The sequence below is a fragment of the Notothenia coriiceps genome, unplaced genomic scaffold (assembly GCF_000735185.1).
Source record: "Notothenia coriiceps isolate Sejong01 unplaced genomic scaffold, NC01 NC01_scaffold00037250, whole genome shotgun sequence".
Classification (NCBI taxonomy): Eukaryota; Metazoa; Chordata; class Actinopteri; order Perciformes; family Nototheniidae; genus Notothenia; species Notothenia coriiceps.
In genome coordinates, this window is record NW_011369951.1 from 6,578,378 (window position 1) to 6,589,205 (window position 10,828).

Here is a 10,828-nt window from a genome sequence, read left to right on the forward strand (position 1 = left end):
GGTGAGAGATTTGAGTTGCTTTAGCGTGTAGAAGCTAGTAAGCTTACTATTTGATTTGATTTGTTTTAGATCATGTTTCATATGCAGACCTTATTTTCCTGTTCCATGTTAAAATAAACCATTTTCAGTGGTGCCGCTGAGAAAGAGTAATTTTTTTGGTCATGGAAAATTAGGTAAAGGTCATGGAGAAGTCATGGAAAAGTCATTGGTGAAAAAGTGTATGAACCCGGTTTTGTACATATCGTCTCTAAAGCTGATAATGGAGATTTAAAGTCAACAACAGTATGGACAAAATGAAGCCAGTGAGTGGCACTCAAGTTAAAAAATAAAATAAAATCCCTTTCTCTTAAAATAATAATGTGTAGAACTGAAAGAGCTCAATCAGTCTTTGATCAACAGAAAACTAATTTCTTACTTCAAACAAATAACATCTTCTGGTTTCAGCCTCACTGTTTTTGTGTTATATGAAAGCACATTTATATTTTGACTCCATGATCAATACGTTTATGATCATTTGGCAGAGGAATCAATAATTACAACAATATTTGTATATCTGATCAGTTCTGGAAGAAGTATGCAAATATAAAAAGTAGCAAAATCAAAGTGTAGAAATAATAATAAAAATTAGAATATTGGTACTTGGTATATATTACAGCGTACTTTGGGATTATAAATAGTGATGCATTCATGTGTTCATCACTTTAATGTTGCAGCTAGTGAAGGTGGGCCTGTTTTTGAAAATCATCTCTTGATGCAATCCCACCAGACTCAGCAAAATTGGGTCAGGGGCTTCTTCCTCACACATCTCCTGCTGTCGCCCTCGCTCGGACCACACCCATCTTTAAACTCAACCGTCTAATCTAAATTTGAACATCTGCAAAGCTGCATGACTACATCTTGCACAATTGCGAAATTGGAGTGACAAAATGTGTCAACTGACAATATAAAGAGTTCCTCAAATCCTCCTCTGCCTCATACCATCTTGGTATTGGATGAGCCAAAGTACTGGTCTGACCAAAAAGGTCCAGATTGAGGTCTCAAGAGTTTAGTCCACATCTTCCAACACGAGACCTGTTTGTGTTTACCTGTGTGATCGTGCTCTGTCCTCCGAAGGCGGGCTAAGTGTAAATCTCCACTCACAGAAGCTGTCGGGGGGCACGGCCCCCCCGCCCTGCCCCAGCTGCGAGGCTGGACACACTGCACATAAAACCACTGCTATCAGGAGGCTGTTGAGGAAGCAGAGCCAGGCTCCGTTCAGGCCCAGGTACGCAGGTATCCCCACAGGCAGCAGGAGGAGCACGGCCAGGATCACCAGGAGCAGAGCCCATGTGTTCAGAAATATATGCAGGGTCTGGAGAACAAAACTTCTTCTGGAGTGAGCTCTACTTTGGTCTGTAGTTTGATCTTTTAAAGGAGGATGTTTTAATGTCAGGCGCCCAGCATGCAACGCGACACAGCCCAAGATCAGGAGGAGAGATGTAGCAATGTGCAGGATCTGAGAGGTGTGAAAGACCCAGCACTGGTGGATCTGGATGTGAAACACTTCCTCCATGATGGGCCTGAAGTCAGACAGCAGGAAGACGTAGAGAGCAGAGAGGATCCACAGCAGGCCGCTCCCAAAGAGGCTCAACCTGCTGGAGGCCTGCCACCTCCGAGTGACGGAGAAGAAATGGTCCAAACCGGCCACGATCACGACAGGCCACTGCAGAGCGCTGTACACTTCTCCGAGGATCTGGACCAGTAGACACACGTGGTACCGGGTCAGCTTTAAGCCCAGGAGGTGTCCCTCAGCCTGGAGGTGCACGGCGGTGACGGAGAGGGTCAGGAGGGTGTCGACGACGGCCAGGGACACACTGAAAACTCCCAGGAAGCTTCGGCAGATGTGTTTCCTCTGGAAGAACACCAGCGCCCAGTCGAGAACACATTTTCCTCCCAGACCCCGCAGGATGGAGGCGATGGGGATGTTCATTGTGTTTTCAAGGAGGCTCTGCTGCTGCAGGGGGGAATGAATTTAAATGTATTACTTAAAAAAAGTCTTACAACCTTACTTTCAAATCTTAAATAATCAGTCTGTAGGATTTTTATTTATTTTTTAATTGGGATTTTACTAAATGAAGAAAACAAAACAAGTGACATTTTACCTTTTTAGAGAGGTTTAGCAAAAATGAGCCACCTTTGGGGTCATTTGGGTGGATTTGCCGTTTCTCTGGAACCCATTGGTCGATTTTGGTGATTGACATCTCTTTTGAACCGTTAGAGCCAATAGAATGGAAGGGAAAGTTCCTAATCTAAACATTACTTACCATTGAGGAATGAGAGTGATGTGCACGCAGTTTGCCAAAGCTATTACGCTCTGAAAACTGAAGTTGCCATAAATATGATGATGGATTATCAGTAATCATTTCAAAGTGACACAGACACCTTCAGCAGCGTTTTTATCATTTTAATGCCATTGAACACAACTTTGATCAGAACAACAGTAAGACTATTTGCCGTTTTGGCTCGGTAAAGCTACATTGTGTGATGTCTGGGTTTGCTTCCCCTGCCGCGATCGCACAGTGATGATACTTATACCTCTAGAATCTGTGGAATATCAGCTTTAATCTGATATCTTGTTTGTGCAGATCCGATAGGTAATAAATTATTTCTACCGTGAGTTCTGTGCTAAGTGCGTAAGCATTTTTTAGCTCAGGGCTAATTCAGAGGCTCGGCATTAGACTTGTGTTTTGTTTAGCTACAAATGGTTCATATCGTCTGTTAGCTGAGTTCTTCCCGTTAAGCGGATATGACACATTCATAGTTTGTTAAATGTTAAGAAGCCCTTAGATGCTGTTTCTTGCAAGATGTTGCGTTTTGCCCCCGGTCCCGTGCTCAGACCTTAGTTAAACGTTTTCTCTGTCTGCATGGAGACTCATCCCATGGTAACAACTCACTTCTTCTCTCTGGCCTTCTAGTCAGAACGGAGTANTTTTGCTTCAGAAGCGAGGCAAGAATCTTTCCTGGCATTCGGAAAACGAAGACTGGAACAGGCGAGCAAGTGTGCGTCATATGAGAGGCCCCGCCTTACATTTTCCGCCACAGATTTGGGGAAATTGGTCCGTGCGCAAAGCATTGTGGGGATTTTAAGACCGCGGAGTCTACACATGTGCAGCCTCGACATTTCTCCAAACGAAATGCCGGGCTCGGTAGAATTCCAAGTATGCTGGGCATTGGAACAGTACTTCGGCGGCACTCGATGACGTAGTATGCTTGAAATAGTGGCTCTGGAGCAGCTTTACTCGAAATTGAGAAACACCCATGGTCCCTCCAACCCCCTACTCTACTCTGATAGAGGCGTGCACATCTGCACACATGGAGAACTCATAATTGCCATTTATACACAGTGTGCAAACTAAGAGTGAAGTGCTACTAAGTGCTTAATTTGGACCTGAGTCCCTGTACACACACTGTCGTAAGAAATAGTGCCTTGTACCCCAAATGTAAAGAAATAATGGCAGGTAGTTTAGATGCTTAGTGCTTCACACTGACTCTATTAACTTTACCCGTCACCATAACTGTAATAAATTAGTCACAGAGGACACTCTCAACACTCCCCCTTTACAACAGGCACAGAGTCGCTGGTCCTGCAAATGACTCTGTCTGGCATTTAAACTTGATGTAGTGTTTAGAATTTAAAGGAAGTCCCCAAATGTTACTTTCTGTCTCTTTGTTCCATTCCCTCTTTTCACTGGTCGGCCAACCGCACCTCCCAATCATGTCCAGTGTCTTACAGGAAGCAGCAGCCAGAGCAAACTGGAGATTAAAGACATTCAGAATATCGTACGTTTCAGTTTCTTGGGCTTTTTCCGAGAGCCCGAGATGACCCTACAAACTGTGTGTCACTGCTAATGCACCTCGGCACATCTGAGGACATGCCCCACATAAACCTCCACCTTTATCAGAGCCTTTAATGGCACCGTTTTTAATATGTATGAGGGCTGTTTGATTGCAAAAGCAAGGAGGGAAACATAATAAAAACTGAATTTTGAGACGCAATCAATCTAATCTCGTCTATAATACACTCTGCTGTGGCGGGAAACATTTCTTATTCGGGCTTAACTGAGGCCTTAGGGAGAAGAGACAGATTTTAAGAGAGATTACAAGCGTTTTTCTTTCAGCTGTTTGTATAACAAAAAGCCACAGAAAAGACTCAATAATCTGCTTCTTACAGACTTTATACAGTGCTTAGACCCCAGAGATCTTTGTTGGGAGCTCAGCTCGGTTTATCTCAGTTTCACTTGGAATAGAAGCAGCTTTAGCGCACACATGGCTTTGAAATGTACACAGCTCGCACACAAACACACTGTTATTTGACTTCATTGTGTTCATATCTCTGTCCCTTGAAGATAGTGTCCCAGTCCCGTTCAGCCATGACATTGTGATAGTGAGTCAGCATTAAAAAAAAACCTTGGCTGAGTCCCATATCATTCCCCATTTAATATATAGGTCTCTTTATTGACCCTCAGCGTGAGAAGTGAGTGTAGTAGTATGTAGACTGCTGTTTGCCAGAGGTGGAAGAATATGCTATTTTTAAGTATAAAGAAACCAAAGAAATCAAAGTTGGACAAAAACTAAGGGTATTATCATAAAAATATAAGCTACCTAAAGTCCTCACTTTTTACATAGTTGACTTATCTCTGCCTTTGACTTGCACCATTGTGTCACATGCACTATTTTCTTGCATTATCTTGTGTCTGTTTCTTTACCTTTCTTCAGTATATTGCCGATTGGAGGAGCCTCAGACTTCGGATTTTCATAAGCAACAACTTTGCTATAGCTTTCGCATTGGAGCCTTTGAGTTTTGTAATATAAGTCACAAAATAGCCAAATGGAAGACAAAATATGATAGGTAGATAGACTCAAGGCTGCAACTGATTACTGCAAAGGCAACACATGTCCTAGACCTAGAGAGACCCCCGCCCCAGCACGGATACCGGTAAGCCCGACTGAAGTCATGGTCATTAGGTAGGAACTGCTGTTATCGCTGCGAGCTGATTTTACGGCTATTTTCAAGGATTCGATTCGGGCAGTGCTTGAAAGTGAAATGTCAGCTATAAAATTAGAAATACAAGCTGCCAAAACAGAACTCTCCAACTGTAAAGCTGCCATAAAACGAGGTGGCAGTGATGGAAACAGGACTGTGTAGGTGTCTGCTTTTATGTCGAGGTTTTACAGCGTAAAGTATAACAACTTTCCTCCAGGTAGCATCCCTAGAAAAAGGTATGTGGAGGTTTAGGAAGATCCAGGTGCAATAATATCTGAATAGTACGGAGACCAGGAGGCCAAAGCAGTCTCTGTGAAGCTTAGAGAAGATTTTCAGCTCGGAATGAATCCTAAACTGGACAGAGTGACTGGACCTGACAGCCATTACAGAAACAAGCGCCCCCCAGAGCCTTAGTGTCCCGTCTTTATGACTTACTGACTGCTGCACAGAGGCGAGTGAAGGCGATTGATATACCAATCTCTTTCCATGCAGACTATATAGCAAGTGGCACCATGCCCAGGCAGCATGCGATGGCCACAGACATTTTGGTAATAATATTTTAATAATACAAATAATCACAATAAAATAAAAGGAAATTAATGTATTATACATTGTTAATTTATTAATATATGTTTTAACAGCTTAAACGCTAAGAAAGAAAGATACATATTTATTAATTATTACTAGCCACTTCATTTTGCTCACATTCTCATTATGCATCCTTGGTTTTATGAAAGGCACTATAGCCTACAACTATATTATTGTTATTATTATTTGTATGCAATGCTTTTCATTTTATAGCACTATTAAGCACAACCATACCTGTCAGTAATGATAACATTTTTTATTCTGAAATCTAAATGAATTGCTCATTATAGAGTAAGCTGCTAAATATTGAAAAGCTATAGAAGAAAACCTGCTCCAAATCTGTACATGACCCCCCCATTGAGGCTTTTCAACCATTATATTATTTTAGAATGACAATGAGCTGAAGTAAAAGGTAAGACAATGCTGGATATACCACTAGTCTAATGATCAATTCAAAGCCCAGGCTCTAAAGCCGGGGAAGCAGCTCGACTTGCAGAGACTTACCCTACAAGGCTCTTTATTCCATTTCCCATTAATTCCCTGTCCCCTCAGGACATTTTAATGCTGCTTCCCATCAAAGATGACAGGAGACATGTTGACATGTCCCATTAAGGAAAAGATCATGATGGTTTCTATTGTTCCCTACGGCTCAATGTCACGACTACAGGAACACTTGAAGTGAGCAGAGCCATCATTAATGTTATAAGTGCTTCTCTTACAATGAAGTCAACATGTCTGCTGTGAAAAGGACTAAGACATTGCCATGGTGACAGGAAGTGGTGTGATATGTAATAAGACATGTGATCTGCAAACAAACTGGGCATGTTGCCGTAAAAAACAAACATAAAATCCCCAACCTTCTTAAATTATGATTAGCTTTTTAAGAGAGTGGAGGCATTGCTATGGTAGAAGAACAATAACCCACAACATTAAGGCATATTTGACCTTTAATGATATATATGATATACAGTACTTGTGGCAGGGCTTTTACATGCTTTCTATGAGGTCCAGATGACACTGAGTTAGTCCTGTAGTTAGCCTAAGCACTGCTGTGTGTGAGCAGCAGTGAATCAAGTCAGATTATTTGCACCTGTTGTACTTGGCAAATGATTTGGAACTTTGATTCTCACTCTAATGACATGCTGATTGAGTTTTATGACCCAGTGTTTTCTCATTCAAACCACACTGTTAATTAGAGAGGAACGAGTTAGAAGATGCCAATATGTTGTAATATTCCTCTGGATGTCTTTATTATTGTAATGGCTCAGGACGGGACAATCAATATTTCAGAAAATTAACAATGTTCAACTTCAGCACTCAATTGTTTGTGGTTTCCTCTTTGATTAATTTAGAAACAAACAAGAAAACTCTGCTGGTATTATTTAACACAAAACACTAGCAAGCACACTGTGTATTTACACATGTGTGTGATCTGCTCAATTAATCGTGTTTTAATCACAATTACGATTTTGGCTTTCAACGAATATGAAAACAACATCATCGAAATAAAACGATTTTTTTTTTCTTTTTTTTTCTTTTGAATGTACATTTTTATTTTTATTGGTTTTTCAGTTGAATTATACTTAAAGTTCAGGGTAATCAACTGTTATAAAAAAATAAACAATATTTTCAATAAATTGATGTTTTCAAAGTAAATGGATAATCGTTTTTAATAATCGTGATATAATTTATTGACCCAAATAATGGAGATTAGGATTTTTGCCATAATCGAGCAGCCCTAGTGTGATCTGCGCCCACACACAGCTGCAGCTCTGCATGGTTAGAGTTGAGTCACTGGACTGTGCTGTGGAATCTGCTGCCGTCATAAAGTTGACACTAACGCCTGTCCTCTCCTCTCCATAGAGTGTATAAAAGAAGTTGATGTAGCCACCATGTCGTCACCTATTGGTTTATGGACATGTTGAGGCCTTTAATATGACACTTTGATGGCCGTGTCTCGATGGTAGCCTTCGATTTTGCAAAACTCTTGTGATGTGGTTCAGGTTTGGCATTGACCTTGATTGATTAAGGTTAAGATAGGATGCCAGGTTTTTTGTGATTGTTTTACACAATATTTAGAAAATCGATGGTTACCATTAAGACATTAAAATCTTCTTTATGGAAATACAACGGACCATATCTAGAAAAGAAGGTGGAGCTGGATATACAGTAAACTACTGCGCCTCTGCTCTGATTGGCAGGCCGCCATGGTAGAGAATTGTCAATCACAAAGTAGCCACGCCCTAAAACACACGTTGCTTGTTGCGTGATGCTAATTTAATAACTGAACATCATGCTGTAATGAAAAGACTAGAAACTAGCAATGGAGACGATAAACTCATTAAGACAATGTTTACTCGGGTTATAAATCAAGTAAAAAGTAGGGTCATTTTCACATAGACTTCTTTACAATTAGACATCTGAAGGCTTCTACTTTTTTTGCCAAGTCTATGCACCTCTCACTCTATCTCTTTTAGCCATGTCCTAATCCTCCATGCCCCCCTTAATATACTTCTCTTTGAAAGTAGATGGGCTCTGTCATGAGTCACAAGCACTTCAATTTGTGTGATCAATCTCTGCGTCACACCAGAGGCGACGCCGCATTCAGGGCAATTAAACGACAAACAATGGCACGGACAAAATATGATTAAAACTGTAATCAATGCTACGTGTGCAGTGAAAAGCCACACACACTTTAAATCCCAATTATTGTCTCCTAATTATTTCCCAATTGCGAAGCTTATATTATGTCCACAACGATTCCATAAACAAACACACGGCTGCATGAGACTGAGGGTTCCTCGGGACCAGGAGAGGGAGGGAGAGGTGTGTATAAAAAGGTTTCTGTGGATTTAAAGTCAATCTATAGAGCTATAAAGGAATGGAAGTCATTGCTGCTGAAAGAGAGTCCAGAGCCTCTTTCAAGAAGAGATTGAAGGGCCATCTACTAATCACCATGTACCCGTGTGAGCTGTTCATTTAATTGTATCTCATGCTTTGTACTGGTGGGTATCTAGTGCACTCATCCTTGGCTGAGATTGATATTGAAAGTGGATGACATTGTTGATGATGTTGGAGATTGTTGATGATATTGGTGATGTTGTTAATGTTGTTAATGATGTCAGGACTTATGTCTTCGATGTTGTTGTATTATTGTTGTATTGTTTTAAGTGTCGGACCCCAGGAAGAGTAGCTTTTGTCAAGAGCTAAAGCTAATGGGGATCCTAAATAAACATAAACATAATGAATGTAAGTAGAAGTAAACAAGCTAATGTTATTGAGGTGGCATCTAACTTGTCGATTGTAAAGGACTTTAAAAGCTACAGCCACACATATTCCACTTAAACCCAAATACCTGCTGCTGCCTCATTCAAGCAATTTACTGCAGAGCTGGAAATAGGACCTGCAATTTTTACATAACTTTGCCATTATATTTTATCAAGCATCACAATTTCAAAGATAATCTTCTATAGAAGCAGATGAATTAAGGATTAAGGAAATTAGAAACAGAAATGAGAAATCGACTAATACTTTCTTAGTGTGGGGATTTTAGGGATTACTTTAAAATAAGAATAATAACACCAGAACATGTAAATAGACACATACAGTAGATGCCACTTAATAAAGTCACTTACATGTTTCTGCACACAATCCAAATGCTACAAAAACATGACTTAAAGTAAAGACAAATATTGTTTTTATGTACTTTGGATTTCATATGATTTCAAAGCATGAAATAAGCTATTGAAAGTTAGCAGATTTAGTACAAATTGCTGCAAGTCTAATCAGAAATCGATGCAATCTAAGACCATGGTCACAGCGAGATGCTTCGCTAGACATGTGGCGCCAGCTCAACCATTGTTTGATGGTCAATGCAAATGAAAATGTGTGACCTTCAACCTTTTGTGGCTTTCTTAGTTCTCCCTTTGCATACTCAGCAAGTTATTTCACATTCAACCTTTCGTTGTCTCAGAATGTCGACTCATTTCAGACTAAAATGTAAGTAACATCCACCTTAACAAATGCTCCTTTCATTCATCACACATTTACTTTAACACACAGCCGGTACATGTGAATCTCTCTGGACTATGCCACATCTGCCAGCTTTCCAAGCGAACGCATCACATTAATCAGATGGCAGATTAGTATACTGTATAGGCTCTCAATAAAAAACACTAATAAACTAACTAACAAACTGGCAGTGAAAAGATTAAGCTACAAAAATAAGTACAATCATTCCTCTTCTCCGCTATACTGCCTTACTAATAATCCCTAAAGGAAGACAGTCCTCTCCGTTTGTAGGCAGACTCAAATTTAAGAGCATTACTTGGCGAGTGACAAGTGATGATCTACAGGACTGTCTCAGAAAATTAGAATATTGTGATAAAGTTCTTTATTTTCTGTAATGCAATTAAAAAAACAAAAATGTCATACATTCTGGATTCATTACAAATCAACTGAAATATTGCAAGCTTTTTATTATTTTAATATTGCTGATTATGGCATACAGCTTAAGAAAACTCAAAAATCCTATCTCAAAAAATTAGAATAGTTCCTCAGACCAAGTAAAAAAAAAAGATTTATAACAGCAAAACACAATCAAACATTTGAAAATGTCCATTAATGCACTCAGTACTTGGTTGGGAATCCTTTTGCACGGATTACTGCATCAATGCGGCGTGGCATGGAGGCAATCAGCCTGTGGCATTGCTGAGGTGTTATGGATGCCCAGGATGCTTCAATAGCGGCCTTTAGCTCATTAGCATTGTTGGGTCTGGTGTCTTTCAGCTTCTTCTTCACAATACCCCACATATTCTCTATGGGGTTCAGGTCAGGGGAATTTGCAGGCCAATCGAGGACAGTAATGCCATGGTCAGTACACCAGTTACTGGTGGTTTTGGCACTGTGGGCAGGTGCCAGATCATGCTGGAAAATGAATTCCTCATCTCCATAGAGCTTTTCAGCANTTTTTTAATTATTATTAATAATAACGTTTGCATAGACATTTTTTTCTTTGACAATCCACTAGCGCAGTGTTTCTCAAACTTTTTCTGAAATTAATTCACTAGCACCCCCCCCAACCCCTGTTTTAAAGGACCAAAATCTCACTTTTTACACGAATCTGACATTTGAGCTGTTCTAGGCTCATACGTTTTCAATCAGGAGAAACGGTTTTGATTTAAGAATACATATTTATTGCCAGGAATACACAAATTA

At 40.1% G+C, this 10,828-nt stretch overlaps 1 protein-coding gene across 1 annotated transcript in view; it reads right to left on the minus strand.

The window, feature by feature from the left end:
* Window positions 1–1,081: 1,081 nt before the first annotated feature.
* LOC104967217 (probable G-protein coupled receptor 160) overlaps window positions 1,082–10,828 on the minus strand; it is a 10,284-nt gene continuing 537 nt past the window's right edge. Inside the window, exon 2 of the mRNA XM_010796634.1 lies at window positions 1,082–1,993. Within this exon, the coding sequence (XP_010794936.1) occupies window positions 1,082–1,993 (912 nt within the window). The remainder of the gene's footprint in view (window positions 1,994–10,828) is intronic.